This window comes from Acomys russatus, chromosome 29 (genome assembly GCF_903995435.1).
Source record: "Acomys russatus chromosome 29, mAcoRus1.1, whole genome shotgun sequence".
NCBI lineage: Eukaryota > Metazoa > Chordata > Mammalia > Rodentia > Muridae > Acomys > Acomys russatus.
In genome coordinates this window covers 25,949,289-25,971,182 of record NC_067165.1, presented here as the reverse complement: position 1 = coordinate 25,971,182, position 21,894 = coordinate 25,949,289, and the positions used below count along the sequence as shown (strand labels likewise).

General features: G+C 53.4%; 2 protein-coding genes across 4 annotated transcripts in view; one reads left to right on the top strand and one right to left on the bottom strand.

Annotated features, from left to right (window-relative positions):
• Ptpru (protein tyrosine phosphatase receptor type U) overlaps window positions 1–21,894 on the top strand; it is an 86,455-nt gene continuing 64,561 nt past the window's right edge. For all 3 annotated transcript variants that reach the window (XM_051170946.1, XM_051170945.1, XM_051170947.1), the window contains exons 1-7: window positions 1–181; window positions 15,257–15,388; window positions 18,371–18,642; window positions 19,094–19,175; window positions 19,281–19,396; window positions 19,672–19,846; window positions 20,250–20,543. In XM_051170946.1, coding sequence (XP_051026903.1) covers window positions 109–181; window positions 15,257–15,388; window positions 18,371–18,642; window positions 19,094–19,175; window positions 19,281–19,396; window positions 19,672–19,846; window positions 20,250–20,543 — 1,144 coding nt within the window. In that variant the 5' untranslated portion in view covers window positions 1–108. The remainder of the gene's footprint in view (window positions 182–15,256; window positions 15,389–18,370; window positions 18,643–19,093; window positions 19,176–19,280; window positions 19,397–19,671; window positions 19,847–20,249; window positions 20,544–21,894) is intronic.
• Window positions 21,227–21,721, bottom strand: LOC127211162 (thymosin beta-10). Its single transcript, XM_051170944.1, has one exon. The coding sequence runs from the start codon at window positions 21,649–21,651 to the stop codon at window positions 21,517–21,519; it is 135 nt and encodes a 44-aa protein (XP_051026901.1). The 5' UTR covers window positions 21,652–21,721; the 3' UTR covers window positions 21,227–21,516.

Here is a 21,894-nt window from a genome sequence, read left to right as displayed (position 1 = left end):
GGCGCTGCTCCGCTACGGCTCCCGCTTGCCTAGGGCTCGGGCTCGGGCTCTGGCGGCGTCGCCTCGCCAGCAGCGTGTCCCTAGGACCGAGGCAGCGGCGCCCCAGCCATGGCCCGCGCTCAGGCTCTGGTCCTGGCGCTCACCTTCCAGTTCTGCGCGCCCGAGACCGAGACTCCCGCAGGTAAGCGCGCGCGGTCCCTCTGAGCTTATCCCACGAGCGCCGGGGGCCGAGGATGGCTCGTCGAGCGTGTTGGAGTGCGAGACGCCTGGTCGTGTACTCCGAGTGTCTGTGATCGCCGTGGCCGTAGTTTGTGTGCAAGCTGAGGATGCGAGTGTGCCGCGGATGTGGTGAGTGTGCTGGTGTGAGTGTCGCCTGAGTGGGGCACCGGGTGTGCGCTGGCTCCTGTCTGCCCATGCTGCCAAGTCGGTTGTGTATCTGAGTTTCGGTGGCTTGCTGGAGTTGCGTCTAATACTGTTGTATTTGTTGGCTTTTTTTTTTTTTTTAATTCCCCAGGCGGGAGTGCTGTTGCTGGTGCGTTTGAGAACCCGCGTGTTTGTTTATGCGTGTGCTGCGAGGGTTCTGTGGATCCAGCCCGAGTGTGGGCCCAGGGACGCGTGTGGTGTGCGTGTGCAGGCATGGGAACGGGGTCGGAATCTGTGTGTGCTCTGTGCCCACTAGTGACCCTATGGGAGTGTTTAGGATGTGCGGTGCTGTGTGGGTCCGAGTGAATGCCAGGGATGCGGGGAATGCGTGTAGGGGAGCGTGTCTGGAGCGGATGTGACTGTGTTGGTGCGCGTTGGCTGCGTGGCTAGGAACGCTGAGAGAGTGGGGCGCTCCTGGGCCGTGGTCGAATGTGGCCGGGAGCCGAGGGCATGTGTGCATATGTGAGTGTGTGAATGATCGCGCGCGCGCGTGTGAGTGGCGCACCCGGTCGGAACAAGTTGTCCCCGCGGCATCCCTCGGAGGCTGGGGCGGCCCTGCGGCTGGCGAGGGAAAGAGTCGGGGAGAGACGCGGCTGTAGCTGCTGGCTCCGACATTTCGGGCCGTTTGTTGTTTCGCAAGTTCCGCGCGGCGCTGTCTGGCGGCTGTTCCGAGGCGGCGCCAGGGCCGCGGGGCGCCTGGGTTGGGGGTGGCGCGTGGGGCACACCCGGGTGCGGGCGGGGCTGCGGCGTCGGGGCCCCCGCAGGGCCTGGCTGGAGGCCGCGGGACGGCGTCCCCGTCGTGGCTGGCCAGAGGCGCCGGGGACGCCTCGGTCTCCGGGGACGTTGCCTGCGTCTGCTTTGCAACTTTGTGCGGCCTCCCGGCCAGCCGGGCCCGCGCGTGCGGACGTGTGTGTGAATGTGTGCGTGGGGCTCCCACTCGGCCTGCAGTGTGATCGCGTGCTTGAGTGTGCTTTGGAGTCTGGTGTCCTTTTTGGAGTGTGTGCGTGTGTGTGCGCGCGTGTGTATTCGCGTGTCTGAATGTGTGTGTCCTGTGTCTGTGCGTCCGCGAGCGCATCGCATCGCGTGCTGGGTGGACGGTGTGTCAGTGTGCTTGTGTATGTGCGTGGTACACAGTCCTTTCCTGAGGCCTGGCCCCTAGGCCTCCGCCCCTCCAGCGGGCTAGCGCCATCTCTCTTCCAGGGTTTCCTCCTCCCTTGGCCCCCGCCACCCGGCGTGGGGTAGCTGGAAGCCGCCCCGGGTGGAAGCAGAGCCGAGACACGCGCTGCCGCCTCAGGCAGGAGGAGAGACTCCAAGCCGCCTGCCCCAGACAGCTGTCCTCTGGGGATCTAGTTCAAGGCCCCGCCCCCGCTGGAGCTGTCTTGGCCTTGCCTTGCAGCTTTGGGGCCACGCTGTTCAGCTTCAGTTTTGACCTCCTGGTACCCCAGAGGGTGACTCAGGCAACGTGCCTCTTAGACCTTTTTCAACCCCTCCAACCTTCCCCCACTTTGAGACCGAACTCTCTGTACTCCCAGACCCCATCACTTGTTTTGAGAATAGGCATTTGCCTCACTTGTCATGGCGGAGGACTGTCAGGTTAAAGGTTTGAGAGTGAGACTTACTGCAGGTTATTCTCTTCCCTGAGCCTCAGTTTCCCCATCTGCTTCATGATCTTACTAATGATCGTGCGTGGTAGAATGTAAAGTCCCCAGGTTGGGGGAGACCACAAGATGGGTTGGAGGGGTGTGGCAAAGCCCCAGAGGTTAATTTGAAACCTGGAGGAATGTGGGCTCAAATTTCGCTTCTGCTACTTGCTCTGTGTGTGTGTGTGTGTGTGTGTGTGTGTGTGTGTGTGTGTGTGTGAGAGAGAGAGAGAGAGAGAGAGAAGGAGAGAGAGAGAGAGAGACCTTGGGAACATCACTTTACTTCTAAAGTGCCCAGCACCCTTGAAGAATTTACTATTAGAGACTGATTGAGAAGCTCAGGGCAGGAGGGAGATGGCAAGGAGTGAATCCAGTCCCCTGCCTGTCTCCCTAGTCACCAGTGGGGGTCTGGGTATGGTGGCTCTCGGCTCCGGTGAAGTCTGTCTCTGGAGCTGCGGACAGCAGGAAGGAGGGAGAGATAGGTGCTCGGTGGTTTCAGGCTGGGCAATGAGGGCTTGTCAGGGCAGCCTGGCCTTCTCTCTGGGGCTGAAAAAGGGGGCTAGGCAGAATGCCAGGAGGGTGGCCCAGTTCCTACACCACACTTCTCGGCTGGGTCCTGCTTATGTCTGATGGCCAGAGAGGTTGAGGGCCTGTAGCCTGCTTGTTGGAGTCATACTGCTATCCTTGGTGCTGGCCCCAGCTGGACTTGTAGCACCCAGCTGTGCCAGGCTTTCTGCCTTCCTATTGTGTCTTTTTGTTTTTGTTTTTGTTTTTGTTTTTTTTTGAGACAGGGTTTCTCTGTGTAGCCTTGGCTGTCCTAGACTAGCTTTGTAGATCAGGTTGGCCTCGAACTCACATTGATCCACCTGCCTCTGCCTCCCGAGTGCTGGGATTAAAGGCGCACGCCACCACGCCCCGGCTTTCTCTTGTGTCTTAACTGTCCTATCCCACGCCTCCTCCACCTCTTCTTTCTCTCCTTCCTGGGCCAGAGTTCTTCCTAAAAACGCATGTTTTAAGCCTCTCTCCAAATCCTCCTCGTTACTTTCAGAGTTAAATCTTTCCTTCTTAGCTCTGTCAGTGTTCTAGCGCCCTGGCCCCCTCCAGCCCACCTCATCTTGTTCCGGGAAGTCTGTGTTTTGGCTAGCCTTCTTTACCAGTAGTCCCTGAGTACCCGCTGCCCACCATCTCTTCTCTGTGCCTTGTGCAAACTGCTTTTTCTCCAGGACCCCGTGCTTCCGCATCTTCATATGTGAGTCCCTAGCTTGTCTCTCAGCTTAGACATCACCTCCTCCTTGAAGCCTTCCTTGGTTTTTCTCTGTTTGAGCCCAGGAATGGGAAGGTAGGAGTTGATCAGATTTTTTTTTATATGATTTTTAAAATATGATCAGATATTTATATGATAGTTACAATCTCTTAGTCCTGCCACCCTTGCTAGACCAGGGACTCTGTGAGGAAAGTCACCGTGCACCTTCAAATACTTAGCGTCAGGCATAAGGGCCTGAGCCTCCTCGTCCAAGTAAACGGATGTGACATACATGAATGAATGAAGTAGTACAGTTGAGTCTTGTAATCCAAGCACTGAGGAGGCTGAGGCAGGAGGGCTGATTGCAGCGTTGAGGTTACCCGAGCTGCATGGTGAATTCCATGCTAGACACGGCTACTTACCGAGACACCGCATTAAAAAGAAATAAATAAAATAACAATGAATGAATGGAGTCAAGTGGGTCACATGCAGAGCTGGAGATGCCAGATGGGGGCGCAATGACTCCACTGAAGACAGAATGGAAGGAAGAGTTTTTTTTTTTTTTTTCCCCTCCCTCAGTAAGAATCTAGAAGATTCTGCGGGTAGATGGTGTTATGTTGTGAAAAGGCCATGTCCAGAAAGTATCATCTGGGAGCTATGAGTTAAAGAGGTTGAGTCCCTAAGCAGAGACTGGAAGGGCCCCTCCCCCCAGAGGCAGAGACCGCTGCCTCCGACCGCTCCCCCTGCCCCGGCCCCACCCCTAGCAGCTGGCTCCGCTTGTCCAATCCAGAGAGTTCCAGCCCCCTGCCATCAGGACAACCGTTGATGAGGCTTGGAGTCTCAACTGTCAGTCTGTACATGGGGAGGGAAAATGAGGGCCCATGTCAGGCAGACATTCCTTTAATACTCAGTCCCGGATTGTGGGCTGGGTCGAGGAGGCTACAACCTTCCTCCTGGATCCCGAGGGTCTGTTCCTGAGCTGGAGAGAAGAGAGGCTATGATAGTAGGGGTTGAGGGGAAGACAGACAGATGTATACACCTGTGTCGTCTGGGCAGTCAGGGTGAGGCATGAGTGTGTTCACGCATGTGTGTGAAATGGAGGATGGGGGGGCGGTGGGCCACAGTGCCTATGCATGGCCTGTCAAGGGTCGGTCACCTTGGTGTGGTTAGATCTGAGTTTGGAGTTGGGAAGAAACAGCTGCCATTACCTCTGGGGAGCCTCCAGCACCTCCTTCCTGGAATGGTACAGAGTTGTCTGGGTGGGGAGTTTCCTTGTGCCTCAGAGTTGGGTGCACCTATCCCACAGTGTGAGAATATTGGGGTGCAGATCGGATGGTGGCTCTGATGTTCAGGATGGTGCCTCCAGGTTCTGTGGGCCCATGACCATCCAGTCCAGACCATCTTATCCAATAGAGCCTTCCAAGGTGATGGCAAGGCTCTTTGCTTGCAGCGGTGGCATCTTACTCACATGTGGCTATTAAATTTAAATTAGGTACAATTAATTAAAATACTAATTTAGTTCATCAGTTGCTGGAGCCAAGTTTCAAGACGTCAACTGTTACACATCGCTGGTGGTTATCAGCGTATTGGCAAGCGTGGGTAGAGGATGTTCCCATACTCACTAGAATGTTCTGTGGACTGTCTAAAACAGTGATTCTCAACCTGTGGGTCCTGACCCCTTGGGGGGGGGGTTGGCTATCAGATATCTCGCATGTCAGATAGTTACATCACAATCTGTAACAGTAGCAAAATTACAGTTACGGAGTAGCAACAAAATGACTTTATGGTTGGAGATCACCATAACAGGAGGAACAGTATTAAAGGCTTAGGAAGGCGGAGGAGCACTGCTCTGAACCGGCATGCAGAGTTTTAGTGTGGCCTGGCCTCTGCAGAGAGTGGCGCTGGTGTGGATAGACAGACCATTGCTCTGCGCTAGTCCTGTACTCCCCAAACCCCCAACAATCTTCATTACATCTTGCCAGTCACAGTAGCTTCTTCTCTGCCCTGTGACCAAAGGGCCCTTTGCAAGGCTGTCACAGTGTGCTGTCACTCCCTTGCCTCAAGTGTCCTCTGCTCCCAAGGCTAAACCCCAACCATAACATGGCAGCCCGGGCAGCCCATTCCTTATGTCACTTGTCCTTAAACCCTGTGCCTACTCATCTGTTTTATATCCAGAACTCCAGAGCCTGCCTTGTGACAATTCTGTGCCTTTTGCTGAGACCCTCTTCTCCCTCCATTTCAGCTCCTTGTTGTCACAGTAAAGCCACCCAGCCCCCACCCAGGCAATGGAATGGACTTGTCTCCTAAGGCCCAAATGATCTTAGTCTGCCTTTCTTTTGCTGGGAGCCCCCTTAAGGGCTGAGCTGGGGTTTTTTGGTCATCTCTGGTTCCCTTAGTGGTATACGGCAGGTGCTCATGGAGTGTTTGGATTGGTTTAAACCCTTGGACATCACAGGGACAGTTCAAAAGGGGTAGAGGGAGGGCCTGGGATGCAGAGGGCTGCCAGTGTGGGCTAATAGGCTTCCTTAAGTGGCTTGCAGAGTGGTAGGTGGTGGAGTCCCCCTGTGGTGGCCAACTCTGAAGATGCTATGCCTGTGTGACCCGGGGGGGCAGGTGTCTTAAAAAGATTCCCACCACACGGAGCTCAGGACTTAAAATTGGACCCAAAGGGGACAAGAGAAAGGCAGTTGGAGTGGGTGTGAGTGTGGGTGGGTGTGGGTTGTTGCTGCAATTTGAAGGTAGAAAAGGGATTAGGCTGAAGCAGTGGGAAGTGGTGTCGGAGGGACCTATAAGATTGGACCTCAGCTAGTCTGAAGGGGCTAAGAGTGCAACTGGCTGCTGGTCATGGTGGTGCGTGTGAGAATGGGACAGCTGGCAATGAGGCAGGTGGTGTTGGAGGCACGACCAGGTTGAGGGGCAGCTGGGGGATAAAGAGTAGGCAGATGAGGGACAATGATAGCTGAGAGGTGACAGAAGCCTATCTGGACATGAGTGGGTCTCAACTGAGAGAGCAGATGCATGCTGTTTAGAATGAGCAGGTGTGCGTGTGGATCCTTCTTGTGTTGTGCATGTGTGTAAATAAATGTGTGTTTGCGCCTAGAGTGTGATGGGTTGGAACGGGGTGGCTCTGAGACCACACCATCTGAGTTCTCATTTCTGGCTCCATTGCTTCCAGCTGTGTGACATCTGGGCGGGTACTGACCTCTCTGGGCCTTGGAGTGACCCTACTAGGGAAATGAGGATGGAGATGTTACACGGTGCCCAGGATGATGCGCTGGGTTTTATATTTGGACATATTTAGTCTAGAATACATCTTGGTACACAGTGAGCACCATATAAATGTGAATTATTCTTAAATGTGTGTGTCTCTGTGTGTGAGCATTTGCAGGCCTCCCATGTGCTTGGAAAAGTTTGTTCTTGGCTCCTGATGAAGTCCAGGCCTGGGGAGAGGTGATGGTGCTGGCCGGGGAGGGGTGAGGATGCAGGCTTGTTGCTGCTGGCTTTTCTCCTCTTTCTGCCTCCTGTTCATGCCACATCCTGTTCCAGGCTGTGATCCAATGAGCCCCTCCTCCTATCTCTCCTGTACTGCCCCATACTGCCCTACCCTGGGCTGGGGGCCAGGGGATGTGCTGTAATTGTCCAAAAGATTTTCAGTAGAATCCAAATCCATTGTTTGCCTGCCAGTACTCCAAGGCCTTGTCCGAGAGAAATACCTGGATAGTGTGTGCTGGACTTGGTGCCGCCTGTCCTATGGGTGGCAGCGCCTTTATCCTGTGCCCTTGGAGGGTCACTGGAAGATGTTGGGGTGGAGGTGGGGGATTGGAGAGAGCAAGGGTGACCAGAAGCCCACAGGACAGTGGAAGCCGGCTTGGCCTCCATCTCACAGGCAGTCCAGACTGGGAAAACTGGAGGCTTCCAGGGACTCCCCGTCACTGTATCCCCAAGAGATTTCAACAGCACTTTCACAATGTACCAATGTCTGTCTCAAGGTAGACAGAGGCACTGTGTCCCTGGCCTGCTCGGGGTGAGTGCAGTCTGGGGTTTTTGCACCCGGTGTCCCCATACTGCCCTGTGACTCAACCTACGCTATTTGACTTAGGGATACTGGGCCACAGAGACACGGGGGTTCTTGGGAGTTTCTGTGCACTCCGTTTCTGCAGCATCCTGCTGATCAGAGCTTCCATCCTGCAGCTGTCCTGCCATGTGCTTTCCTTGTGGCTCTCTTCCATGGTGTGGTACTCACACTGCTGGGTACCAGGGTAACATTGAGAAGGCAGATTTTTCTGGATGTCTGGGTAGAAAACCCTCACAGGGTACCACGGCTGAGATCAGCGCACGGCTTTCTATAGCCACACTGTATGTTTACATTTAGAGCAGTCTGTCGCAGCATCAGGCATGTAGACTCACCTGGGCTTTGGGCACAGCACCTCAGGTGGCAGCTCATTGCCAACACATGGTCTACTGCACTATTCTTTATGTTGGCACATGGTGCACTGCATCTTTTTTGAAGTGGGCATCTGCACTGCCCTGGCCATGTGGACCCTCCTGTTTCTCGGCCCAGTCCTCCGCATGCTGCCATTATGTCTCAGGAACACAGTAGACCTTGCCTCATTGTCCCACCGCTCCATTGTACTGCACTGGACATGTGTCTAACAGCCCAGCCTCCACACCATACCACAGCTGCCTGAAGCTGCCCCATGTCACCTCAGCCTTTCCCTGAGTGAAGGCGTCCAGGTGTTGGCTGTGGACAGCTTTCTGTGGATAGTCCTGGCAGGGTCCCATCTTTGCGTGTCCTCTGTGTGATGGTGCCTCTCTGGTTCCTACTGCACATAACTTGGCCACTCTTTGCTGGGGCTGGGGAAAGCTTGAGGTTTGCTTTGCTTCTGAACCGCACAGGACTGCCACCTGGAAAGCCAACCTTGTCACGCGTCTGTCCTCTGTAGGGTTGCATTATGTGGCTTCTCCTGGGGAGACACAAACAAACATCTATTCACCCCACGGACCAAAGAAGCGATTCTATCCGAGTCTAGAGTGGTACATGGGGTTTAATGTGGTTCCTTGCAGAAACGCCGGTAACTCAAAGGCAGCTGCATTTGGGAAAAGCCCACCCCAGCGTGGGGAATGACGCCTGAAAGCACCATCCCTGGCGGCAGCTCACAGAGAGCCTTACTCTCTCTAGGAGCTGTTACTGCTTACATAACCTTGGGAGAAGAGCTCGTGAGTCCCGGAACTTCCCCAGCGTCCCCAGCCTGCTAAGTTGTACTGTCTCCTCTCTCCTCCCTCCAAAAGGGGCTGATTCCATTGAGAGGATATGGCTTCCTGCCAGGTGGTGAGCGCTCCACTGAACTTCCAGACAGAGCCATTGAACCGAATCCATTGTTCCATAGGGCGTCATCCCAGCACCTCAGTTTTTCGATGCCTCTCGCTCATCCCTGGAGTCTGCGCATACCCAGGTCCTGATGACTACATTTGGTTTCTTTATCGGGACTAGGTTGGTATCCCCGGTACTTGGTTCTGGATGGGGTTCTATCCTTTCCTTCCTGCATCTCTGTACCAGCCCACATGCCTGTGCCAGGCCGACCCTTTCTAGGAGGAAGCTGCTGTTTGGTACTGGGTCCTCTGCTGGCGTCTGGGGCCCAAGAAAGGCGTGAGCCTATCACCCACCATTCTGCCCCACCCACATGGTGACCTAGACCCAAGATGAATGTGGGTCCACGGTGCACAGCCCCGACCAGCTAGCTCCTCCATGCCTAGCAGATGCCAGTGCTGGGGGCTGTACATGCTGTGTGCTTTGCAGCCTTGTACAGAATTACGGGATTGGGTCTGTTGTGCTCTGCATCTTCAGCACACCCCATCATAGCATCGTACTGCCCTCCCTTTCCATAGAGCAGGTGCACGTCTGTGTTCTTTAGCCTGCACTGTGTTATCTGGCTCTGGTGTGGGGCGTTTGCCCTGCACAAGACCTATGTGTTCTGCCTGCTGTACTTCTGTGCAGTCTTTTCCCTCTGGGGTCCAGCCCTGGATTGCCAATATAGCAGCTCTCTTGCCAACTTTGGATTCATGGTCTGTGTTGGCCATACAGATGGAGGAAGGGTCTGCTGTGAGCCCCGCCAGTTGCAGATGACTTTCTTTCATACACAGTGGACATAGCAGGATGCTGGCCTTGCCAGGCTCTGTGTTGGTTCCCAGCTTTCTCCGTTTGTATCCAGCCCTTGGTGGTCTCCTTGGTTGTTGAACTCTCTCTGGTTATATGGGTATTTTGCTGCCAGCCCTACTGTGCTTTCCTGTCAGCTACTCAGGGCTCTTGTAGTCAACTCTAGGATGCTGGACCTCCATTTGGATGTGTTGGCCTTGGGGTAGACCATAGTCACATCTTTGAACTTGGTGCAGCTGATGGAGGTTAGACTAGCTGGGATGTTGGTATTTTAATAAATCTGGGCACAGTTGGCCATTTGTTATATCAAGGGCTTGAGGATGGGGTTCAAAAGCATAGAAGCCATTTTCTGATTTGAGGAAGGGAAGAGGTGAGAGCTAAGCATCCAGAGTTGGGGCAAACCATCTGGGACAGGGTTAGGTTGGGCAAGATTGTTCAGGGTTGAGTTCAGTGACCTAGAAGAGGGAGGGAGGGTGAAACAGGCTGGCATTGCTGCTGGGATTGTATATGGGGCCCCCTAAGTTATGGTTGAATTGAGCCTGGCACTGTGAGGCCCCAGCCTGTAGATTTACAGTCTGTCCAGAGAAGTTTTGTTTCTTCTGGGGCTACCCCTGGGAACTGGACGTTTTGTTGAGAAAACAGAGAGAATAAAAATCTCATTGCAAACAAACTCTGTTTATTCAGGGTCTTCAGAAAGCACATGGCTGCAGGTGCAGTAGGCTGAGAGCACTTCCCTTGTCGACTCTGGCTAGAGGGGGACAGGCTGGTGCAACACACACACACACACACACACACACACACACACACACACACACACACACACACACACACCAACTCTTTCTGTCCTATACAAATACTCACCTCCCGCAGGCAGGCCCATGCCTACCATAGAATGGATCTATGTTTTTCTGCTCATACATATTTTCCATGAATCAACTTTACAGTATTTCTGAGAGCCCCATGCTGGCAGATACCCATGCCTTCCTATGTGTACCCTCACCGCCTGTGTGACACCTCGTTTTGTTATTGGTGTTCTGATTACTATTGGCTTATTTGAGACAGGATCTCACGGAGCCTATCCTGGTCTGGAACTCATTTATGTAGCCGAGGATGACCTCAAATTCCTGATCCTCAAGCCTGTTCCTCCGTCTCCCAAGTCCTGGGATCAGAGGAGTGCACCACCACGCCCGGCACTGTAAACTCACACAAATGAAGTCAGAGTCATAACCCCCGTTCCTATTTCATAGTTGAGAAACAGAACTGGGCCTGGCCTAGAGACCCAGGGCTGGGGCTGGCTGGCCAGAGATTGGGAGAAGGGGTCATGCTGTCTAAGAGGTTACCCTGCATGGAATCAGTCTGAAAGGTCATCCTGACTGGGGTTAGAGAAGGGAAGTCATGTGCTAAGTCATGAAGGGACCCAGGGGCACAGCAAGACTGAGGTGCAGATTCTATGCTATTAATTGAGTGTTTTGTACCAGTGGTCCCCTCACAGCTAGGTAACACATGTGCGTGTGGGTGTGGGTGTGTGCACACACACACCCACACCCACACCCCAATGGTTCTCCCAGCTAAATAACACACAAAACACACCCACCCACCAGTGGTCCTCATAGCTAGGTAACACACGCACACACACACACAATTACACACACACCAGTAGTCCTCACAGCTAGGTAACACACAAAACACACACACACACACACACACACTAGTGGTTCTCTCAGCTAGGTAACACACAAAACACACACACACACACACACACACACACACACTAGTGGTTCTCTCAGCTAGGTAACACATATACATACATACACACGAACACACAGGTCCTCTCAGCTAGGTAACGCACAAAACACACACACACACACACACACCACACACACACACACACCAATGGTCCTTTTAGATAAGTAACACACACACCAGTGGTCCTCTTAGCTAGGTAAACACACACACATATACACACCCACAAACACATGAGAGAGAGAGAGAGAGACAGAGAGAGGTGTGTGGAGACCCCGGAGGGGGGGACTCCTCCCAGGCTCCTCTAGAGGTTGCTGGTCCCTGACATCATCCAGCCCAGAGCCTGCCGGATGTGGATAAGCCATTCCCCTTCTTCCCAAATTGTGGTTGACGGTTGCTCAGGCAACCGCCTGGCCAGATTGGGGAGATTAGCGGAGGAATGTTGCTGGGCCAGTTGGAGCTGAGGCTGGGGGAACACTGGGGTCCTGCACTGATTCACCCTGAGAGCTCTCTGCAGAGATGAGGTGCCCAAAGGGGGGCCTTGTCTTTTCTCCCCATCCCCAGCCTAACTTAGACTATGCCTTGGCCTGGACTTGAGTTGGGCTGGGGAAGTGTGTGTGTGTGTGTGTGTGTGTATGCGCCCATGTGCATGCACATGTACTTATGCACTTTATTGACAGAAGTGTGTGCTATTTGTATCCAGGATGAGATCTCAGCCCCAGCCCCCCCACCTTTTTTTTTCTTTTTTCTTTTTTCTTTTTTTTTTTGCTAGTTTCTGACATCAGGCTCCAGACCATCTGGTAGCTTCGTCCCTAGTTCCTACCTGACCCCACTGTGCTCTGGAAAAGCCACCTGCTTGAACCATCAGAACCCAGGCATTCTTTGCTTCAGCACCTTCTGTGGCTCCTCAGTTCAACATGAGGAGCATCTCCTCTTAGCTAGGTAACACACACGCACACACACACACACACACACACACACACACACACACACACCCCACTCATCTTCTCAGCTAGGTAACACACAAATATACACACACAAACACACACACACCAGTAGTCTTCTCAGCTAGGTAACACACACACACACACACACACACACACACACACACACACACACGCACGCACACCAGTGGTCCTCATACACCCTGGCATCCAAGGCTTTCTAAGAACTGACCTCAGCCTCCTGTTCCCCATCATGTCAGCCAGCCTCCCTTTGCCGAGGACAAAGTGGCTACCTTCCTTCCTCCCTTCACCCCTATGGTCCCAGGCTCAGCTCAGATGTAGCCTCCCCTTGACTTTTCTTTGTTTGTCCATTCCCCACTGTTAGCCGGGACCCTTCTCAGCTTTCATTTCTTCACCTTTGCTCAGGCTAGGAAGCCCCCAAAGCAAGACAGAGCATCTTTCTTTTTCTCCCCAGCCTCGTTCCCCATGATGGGAATCAAACCTAGGGCCTCACACATGATAGGCCAAGCTCCTCTATGGCTGAGCTCACCCCCCGCTCCTGTCCGCCCTTAGTCATTCTTGTGCCTCTTATAGAGCTCATCACCGTCACCCCTGCACTACACTGTCAAGGGGACAAAGCCTTGTGTGTGCGACCAAATCCGAGTCTTATTTTGTCTGTGTGTCTCTCTCTCTCCTCAGATAAAGACAGGTGCTTTAATATCTGTCTTCTGCACATTGTGAGCGTCACCGTATCCATCTGTATGACAAGAATAACAACAGTACTACTTTGTAAATGTTCCTCATGCAGGTTGGCCGCGGTAGGCAGGACAGACAGGGTGGTTTTTGGCGCCCCCTTGTGGCAGTGCTGAAGTCCCTTTGGGAGATGTACTCTCTTCAGAGATGGGAGTTGAGCTGGGCCAGGCCCAGGTTGGCCTCTGACTACGGATTAGCGAGAATAGTCACTCTGGTTAAGAGGTCACCACGGATGGAATTGGTCATCCTGACTGTGGTCACAGAGAGGGCAGGAGTCAGTGAGTCTGGTGACCACTTGACTGTCATTTAGGAGACTGGCATATGGATCAGAATGGGGTCACTCTGGCCAGGCACAGTTAACAGGGCACCATTCTGGCTATGGTCGGTCATCTGAGGGAATCCTGTAATTGTGGCCAGCAGGTTAGGCTGTTCTGAGTAGAGACTGTTAGTCTGGCTGTTAGTCTGAGGTCAGTAGGCTCTGGGTGGGGTGGGAGGGCGGTCTGGTCATGTGCCTGGCTCAGGACCATGGAAAGAACCCATAGGGCTAGCAACCTCAAGCCTGACAGGACCCTGGAGGAGGTGCCTGGGACGGCTACTTTGCCTTTGGGTAGGAATCAGAAAGACCTGACTCTAGCCTGGGATCTAAATTGTATTTTTCCCTATAGCCTGCCACAGTGATTGGCTGGGACCCCCACAGGCAGGAAGTGAGTGTTCTCCTCTGTCGGCATTTTGCAAAAGGGAGAGCTGAGGCCCTCCTAACTTAGAGGACATTAAAACTCACTTACCTCAGGCCTCAGGGCACAGCGCTGACTAGAGCTTTTCAAACAAAGAGACACAAAACATTGTGGGCTCCCTCACTACCCCCTGTCTGCTCGACGCAGGCACGTGCACACAGTGATGAGCCCAGTCACGCCTGGCTCTGCCTGCGTGTTTTCACAGGGCCGGTAGAAACATGCAAACTGGCGCAAGCCAGCCAGCCAGCCCTCAACGGGAAACCACTTGTTGCCTGTCCCGTCTGTGCCGCTCACGTCTGTCTCGCCCCTCTTCCTCTTGAGACCCAGAAGCAGCTCATCCTGCCCTTTCTCATATTTCTGGGGAGTGTGAACTTCGGATGGGCATGGATCCAAATCTGGTTTCTTTTCCTCAGACCGGATCCCTCGGCACCACCTAAACTGCTGTTTCCTGAGTGCTCCCACGTGTCGGATGTTGTAAATCTTCAGCAATTCCATGTGGGGAAACCGAGGCTCAGAAGGAGAAGCGGCTTGCTCAGAGTTGCTGAGACTGGCAAATGGCGAAGTCAAGATTGAGTTCTAAGTCTGCCCCCAGGTTTCCAGCAGCCACCACAGAGCTGCTACCTGTACTGTACCGTGGGGGCAAAGGCCTTTGCTTCTCAGGGCTTCAGTCATCTCATCTGCCAAATTGGGGAAGAGTACCTGTGACTGGCAGGCAGGCAGGCGGGCGGGATGGGCCTGGCCTGCCACTTCTCTCAACACTCTGCTCAGTTTGCTGGGGCTGCAGACACTAGGGCTGTGGAGTGGGTACAAGGCCCAGCTCAGATCCTTTTCTCTTGAACCAGTGTGGTTCAGGCTTATTTGGTGCCACCTCCAGGTGCTGATGAACTGGCTTGAGACACAGATGACGTCACTACCAACCTGGGGATTCACGTGCATCTCGGGCCCCTCCATCCCTTCCTTGTCATTCAGATTATCAATCCTTGGTCTCCGGTCACCAGAATTAGCATCCTCTTGTCACACATGTGTCCAATCCAGACAGGGCTGTACCGTGTCACATCCTCGGGGACCAAGATCTAAGTTGATTGTCTTTGGGCAGTGATTGAATCCCCTTGGCATCTATCGGCATCTATTACATTGTCAACTGACACAGAGGGGATGTTAAGCACTTGGTGCTCAGCATCTTGCTAAACCGGGGCCTCTGTTTCCAGGCCTGTAAAGCGGGATGAATCTAGTGCTGAGCTTGTAGGTTGATTTGAGGCCTTGGGGATGCAACAGTAATGATGGCTGGTTTTGTTTGTTTGTTTGTTTGTTTGTTTGTTTTTTAAATTAAGGAGAGTCTTGATGGATGGTTGAGCTGTAGGGGATCCTGGGAAAGTGGGCAGTGGAAAGTCTTGGTATTGGTAGGGGACAATGGTGGGGGTAGGGTGGGGGGGGGGGAGGGGAGGATGCTAGGGTGGAGGAGGGAGGGAGAATTTTGTTAGTTGGAGGGAGCCATGATAAGGAGGGGAAGAGGGTGGCTTGGGTAGAAGGAGGGGACAGTGAGGGAAATCGAAGGGCGGTGTTGGGGTCCTCCTGGTCAGTGGGCTTGCCTGAGCTTAACTAACCAGGCTTTGCCCTCACAGCTGGCTGCACCTTCGAGGAGGTGAGTGACCCCGCCGTGCCCTGCGAGTACAGCCAGGCTCAGTATGATGACTTCCAGTGGGAGCAAGTGCGGATCCACCCTGGCACCCGGGCCCCTGCGGACCTGCCCCATGGTGAGCCTGTTCTCCATCATTGTTATTATTTGTTTTTCTTCTTCCAGGTCTTCCCCAGTTCTTCCCCCAGGGTCTCCTGCTCTTTCTGGGACTTGAAGAGGTGACATCAGATCCTTGAGATGCCTCTGCCTTCGTTTTGGGAGCCCTGGATCCTTCCTAACTTTCACTGTACTCTGCTCCTACTTCAGCACCAGGGATTTTTTTTTTTTTTTGGGCATCTTGAGCACTGGGGATCAGGGGGATAAGATGTAAATTTTGGTACTCATATGATGGCCTTGAGAACAATCACTCTGGAATCATAAAGACATGGGTTCAAATCCTGGTCCCCCAGTGGCTTCGGACAAGCTGCTCAACTTCTCTGAGCCCTTGCTGTCTTGACTGTGAAGCGGGAGAACAGTAGCCCAGGCCACAGGGCACAAAGAGGGCCAGGGTGTCAGTTGTATAGTTGCTGTTGTTGAGGATATTGAGAGAGCCTGGTGACTAGTAGCCCCCCTCCCCCCACCTCCCACCTCACTGGGTACAGAATCAATTGAGAATTAAAAGAAGAATGGACATGAAGCTAGGGCAGGAGGGTTACAAGTTTGAGGCTAGCCTGGGCTACTTGGTCAGATACTGACCCTAAAATAAAACTGGAAGAAAAGAGAAAAGGTGTGTGTGTGTATGTGTGTGTGTGTGTGTGTGTGTGTGTGTGTGTGTGTAGATATTGCTCAGTGGTTAGAGCACTGGCTGCTCTTTCAGAGGACCTCTTTCAGAGGTTTAATTCCCAGCATCCACATGGTGGCTCATGACCATAGCCAGTTCTAGGGGATCCAGTGCTTTCTCATGGCTTCTTCAGGAATTGCACATATGTGGCACACAGACATGTAGGCAAAACACCCAAACACATAAAATCAAAAAAATTAAAACAATTTTTTTTTTCTGAGACAGGGTTTCTCTGTGTAGCCTTGCCGTCCTGGACTTGCTTTGTAGACCGGGCTGACCTCGAACTCACAGGGACCCACCTACCTCTGCCTCCCGAGTGCTGGGATTAAAGACATGTGCCACCATGCCTGGCTAAAAAAAATTTTTTTAAAGAAAAAAGAAAAGGGGCTGGGCCGTAGTGGCACACACCTTTAATCCCAGCACTAGTGAGGCAGAGGCCAGTGTGGTGTACAAAGTGAGTCCAGGACAGCCAAGGCTACACAGAGAAACCCTGTCTTGAAAAACCAAAAAAAAAAAAAAAAAAAAAAAAAAAAAAGAAAAGAAAAGAAAAGGATGAGAGAGACAAACAAGCCACTTCATTACCAATGAGGTGTGTGTTGTAGGATAGACTGTGAGGGAACTTCAGAACCGTCAGCCAGTCTCCCTCCCCTATGTCCTGTTATAGAGGTGGCTCAGGACCTTGGCCATTCAACTCACAGTATGGTGTCTGCTGGCAAGAGCAGGCCAGGGAATCGGCAGTTCTTAGTGATGGGTGGACAAGCCACTATAGGTGAGAGGTCCCTCCGGGCCTGGCTGGTTGGCCGGCTGATTGGCCGACTGGTTGGCTGGCTGGTTGGCCGGCTGGTTGGCTAGCTGGCTGGGCTCTGGAAGCACACCATGCTTCCACTACAGCCTTCCCTAGCACTCTGGTCTTGCCCATCTGTGTCACTCTGGGTGTGTTCATCTGTTTCTTCAGGGTCCCCCATCCTTGTATATGTTTTAGGGCTATTGCTGTTTAGCTTGTTTGAGAGAGACACATAATGGTACCTTAACCCTGCAGGGACTCCACGTGACCTCTGTGCACCCCTAGATCCAGCTATTTATTCCAGGTCTTAGTAGGCACTCAGGTGTATGTGTTCTGGCTTAGATTCATGTTTTCCAGACCTGTGGTCTTCCTTGGTGAAGGTGCGGGAAGGAACGGTGCTTGGCAGGAACGGTGAGCTTGGCGGATAGTCTAGAAAAAGTCCTTGTGGATGGAAATGAAACAAGGGGTATTAGTCTCAGAGGAGGGCAGGACGCACATGTCAGAGCAGGGAGGGCTGCAGGGAACAGAGGAGAACCCAAGGTGTCACACTAGAAGACGGAGCTGCCTTCGGGGAGAGGAGAGTCCACAGGAGGTGGCCAACAAGTGTCTGGCTAAGATGTGTGCCTTCTAGGGTTCCAGTGGGGACAGGGGACCTGGAGGTTCGTTCCCTCCCTCTGCAGGGCACAAGCAGCAGCCACCTTCCACAGGGCTCCAGGCTCACAGAGATGAATGAATGAGCTCCTTCTAGCTGAGTCCCCTGGGGAGCCCTCCTGAGCAGGCTCAGAATGTGCTGCCAGCCAAGCCTGGGAGGAGGGGCGGTGCCCAGTGCCTGCTGTGCTAGGGTGCAAAGGTGGCTTTGGGCCTCTCCTTGGCAGCTGCATGTCCCTCCCCCCCCACACCCCCAATCCATAACACATGGGGGATCTTCAGGTTGGAACTAGGGGTGTTTGTGTTGGAATCCCCGGGGGGGGGGCAGGTGGGGGAAGGGAAATTAATGCTTTCATTCAGTCTGTCCTCCATATTTTTCAAGCATGGGCTCGGAGCCTGTGTGTGAGAACGCAAGCAAAGGCCCGAGGCACGACAGGCTGGTAGCAGGACTGTCACACGCTCAATGAATGACCAGAGGCAGAGGGAAGCACACAGCACGGGGGAAGTGGGTGAGCTTTTGGAACCAGTGGCCTCAGAGGACCTGCCCTATGCCAGCCTCTTGACCCCTAAGACAAGTGCCCTAATCCTTACCTTCCAGGACAGCACAGAGCTTGGGAAACTGGTGATATGTGGATGGTGAGGGGCCATATGGGCTTTGATAAGGTTGAGTCTGTGCTTTCTCTTTTGGGAAACAGACCCTGGGGAGCAGAGTGATCTACTCCATGTGAGAACTCAGGAGGTCAGAATCCTTGATTTCTGCTGGGCCCTTGTTTCTGTCCTTTCTCACAGCGACTGTTGGCCTCCTCTAAGTTTTCCTCACCTCCTGCCTCTTCTTTTTCTCTCCCCAGGTGCCTACTTGATGGTCAATGCTTCCCAGCATGCTCCAGGCCAGAGAGCCCATATCATCTTCCAGACTCTGAGCGAGAATGACACCCATTGTGTACAGTTCAGCTACTTCCTGTATAGCCGGGACGGGCACAGCCCGGGCACCCTAGGCGTCTATGTACGTGTGAATGGAGGCCCTCTGGGCCGTGCTGTGTGGAATATGACTGGATCCCACGGCCATCAGTGGCACCAGGCTGAACTGGCTGTCAGCACCTTCTGGCCCAACGAGTATCAGGTGGGCTGGGTTCAGTCAGTGATCAGCTTCCTTGGGGTTGGAGGTAAGGACAGGGGCAGGCCACCCCAAGGTCAGACTAAGTTGGAATTAATATCTGTTCGGCACTGGGAGTCAATCTGGGGTCAGGTTTGGAGTTAGTCTGGGGTCAGTGTGGGTACAGCGTCAGAGGTCATTGTTAATATGGTGGCCAGTGTTGATGGCAAGTCGGAACAGTACGCAACTGGAAATTCTGTCTGACTAGAAGACTTCTGCTGCTTTGAGGGAGTTGTCTGAGTTGAGATTGGAACTTCTGGCCTTGACCTTGACTTCGCTTTCTCTGGCCACACCTCTGAAGCAGCTGGGTTGGTAGTGAGGGTCTGTGTGAGCTGGGTTGGCATCGCTTGGTGGAGAGGGCTTGGGTTGGGGCCCCAAGCTGCATTGGACTAAACAGCTGGCCTCCTGCTTCTCTCAGGTGCTGTTTGAGGCCCTCATCTCCCCAGACCAGAAGGGCTACATAGGCTTAGATGACATCTTGCTATTCAGCTACCCCTGCGGTGAGTCCCAGTCCACCGGGACACAAGGATGAGGGTAGCCTTGGCTCCTGCCTGCAGGGCAACGCAGGCCCAGCTCATGCTGGGGCTCTGCCTGTTTTCCCACAGCAAAGGCTCCTCACTTCTCCCGTCTGGGAGACGTGGAGGTGAATGCGGGCCAGAACGCATCCTTCCAATGCATGGCGGCAGGCAGAGCTGCAGAGGCAGAGCGCTTCCTCCTGCAGGTGAGGGCGTCCCACGAAGACTTGGCTCAGGAAGGTAGCTGAGGGCTACCGCTGGGCTTGGTTCCCTTTGTGGGGTTTGAGTCCTCCCCTTATACCCCAGCATCTATACAACTGTGTCTTGCCTCCCATAGGCTGTGCTCTGCCAGCTTGGATTCCCCTTAACCCAGGGTGCAGGGCAGCTCTTGGATCCTCCAATGTCCCTGGGAATAGTAGAGACTCATATAAGCGGCTAGGTTGGACCGCTCCTTAACTCTCCCATTCCTCTTTCCTTCTAGCGGCAGAGTGGGGTAATGGTGCCTGCGGCCGGGGTGCGGCACATCAGCCACCGTCGCTTCCTGGCCACTTTCCCGTTGGCCTCTGTAGGACGCTCAGAACAGGATCTGTACCGCTGCGTGTCCCAGGCCCCACGTGGCGCTGGCGTCTCCAACTTCGCAGAGCTCATTGTTAAAGGTCAGCGGATTGGCTAAGAGGAAGGCCCGAGGGGCGGGGTCAGGAGAAGGCGGGATTCTGCAGGGTTGTGTCTGAAGAGTGCCTGGTGGGGATCCCAGGGCAGGGTTTGTCGAGGGCTTGATAGGAGCTTGAGGGGCCTAGGAAGATAAGGAGGGTTTCGTGATGGGAGCGGAATGGGGTGCAGAGTTAATTGCTGGCTGTGACCTGAACAGTGTCACCCGGAGGAGGGATGAGCTGGATGCGTGCGAGGGGAGTACAGCACGTGGTGCTGTCTACATGAGCCTTCCATGTAGTGGGTTGGGGTCCGCCAGGCCTGTGCTTGGGTGTTCGGAGTGGGTGTGGCTGAGTTCTAGGGCGACGTGGTGGCACCAGTAGGCTCCTCCTTTTCTGCATATCCTTGCAGAGCCTCCCACCCCCATCGCGCCCCCACAGCTGCTGCGTGCAGGCCCCACCTACCTCATCATCCAGCTCAACACCAACTCCATCATCGGCGATGGGCCAATCGTGCGCAAGGAGATCGAGTACCGCATGGCTCGGGGCCCGTGGGCTGAGGTGCACGCTGTTAACCTGCAGACCTATAAGCTGTGGCATCTGGACCCTGACACTGAATATGAGATCAGCGTGCTGCTCACGCGCCCAGGGGATGGAGGCACAGGCCGCCCAGGGCCACCTCTGCTCAGCCGGACCAAGTGCGCAGGTGGGTTGTGGGGGGGGGGGGGGAGGCGCCCTTTCCACAGAGGCAGCAAGGCCTCCTGACAAACATGCCTTTACTGACTTCATCCTTACCACAAGGTAAGCACTCTGGAGGCCAGCCTGAGCTACTTCTCTATAGCCTGTCTAAAAACAAACAAACAAACAAACAAAAAACCAAAACCAAAACAAAAAAACAAGACAAACAAAAGAGACAAAGAAAACACCAAATCAACCTGCCCTCCACTCAAATCAAACCAAACCAAAAATGCCAACGAAGAAAATTAAAAAGAAAACTTAGCAGAACACTATGAGATAGCTACTGTTGTCATACCTATTTCACAGATGGGGTGACTGAGACAGGAGATGTTAATTGACTGGGCAAAGAACACACAGCCAGTACGTGGCAAAGATGCACTTAATTGGCCAGGTGCAGTTTCTGTCTTCTTAAACACCATCAATTAAAAAATTGTGTGTGATGGATTTTATCTGGATTCCCTGGGCCTGGCATTGTACTTCCCTTGTTTAGGAGGAAAGTAGCAGTTGCTAAGGGACCCATGATGCCCCTGTACCCAGAAGACTAATAAGAAACGGGGAGCAGGCTTCACAGTGACCACAGATCTGTCCTTCATTGCTAGAACCTTGTCATCTCCAGAATGTTCTGTAAATGACATCATGTAGTATATAACCTTTCTTTTTTTTTTTTTTTTTGCCACGAGGTGTGTTTTATTTTCATCAATCATACAAATAATTTTCTATAATATCCCAGGGCAAACCGGTGAAATTTGGCAGTCCGATTATAGTAGGGGTGGGGGTCCCGCTTCAGAGACCCGCGGGCCGGTGGCATCGGCGTGGAGTGCCTGGGTTCACAGTGCAGCTTGTGGCTCGCGTCCATCTTGCAGGTGGTTCTTCCTCCGCATCACGAGGGGGGTCTTGGAGATGACGGGGTGGGATGGGGTGGGGGAAATCCTCCTAGGCTTTTAGGAAATTTCACTTCTCTTTTCCTGTTCAATGGTCTCTTTGGTCGGCAGGGTGTTCTTCTCCTGCGTCTCGGTTTTCTTCAGCTTGGCCTTATCAAAGCTGGCGATTTCCCCCATGTCCGGCTTGTCTGCCATTTTCTTGCAACCCGTGAAGTCTCGCTCCGAGCTCGCGCTCCAGGTGCTCCCACTCGCGTTGCTGCAGCAAGAGACCTATATAACCTTTTTGGAATTGCTTCTTTCAGAATTTTTTTTTTGGGGGGGGGAGGAGGTAGCAGATTTGTTGCAGCACAATCTGTATTTGTACATGTCGGTCACGAAAGCTCACAGTTTAGAGGCTTTCAGCATTTCTGGAGTTGTGCAGCCGTTAATGTGATTGCG

What these genes read in the sequence shown, in the direction of transcription:
- LOC127211162 (XM_051170944.1), bottom strand. Translation starts at nt 21,651, where the DNA reads ATGGCAGACAAGCCGGACATGGGGGAAATCGCCAGCTTTGATAAGGCC.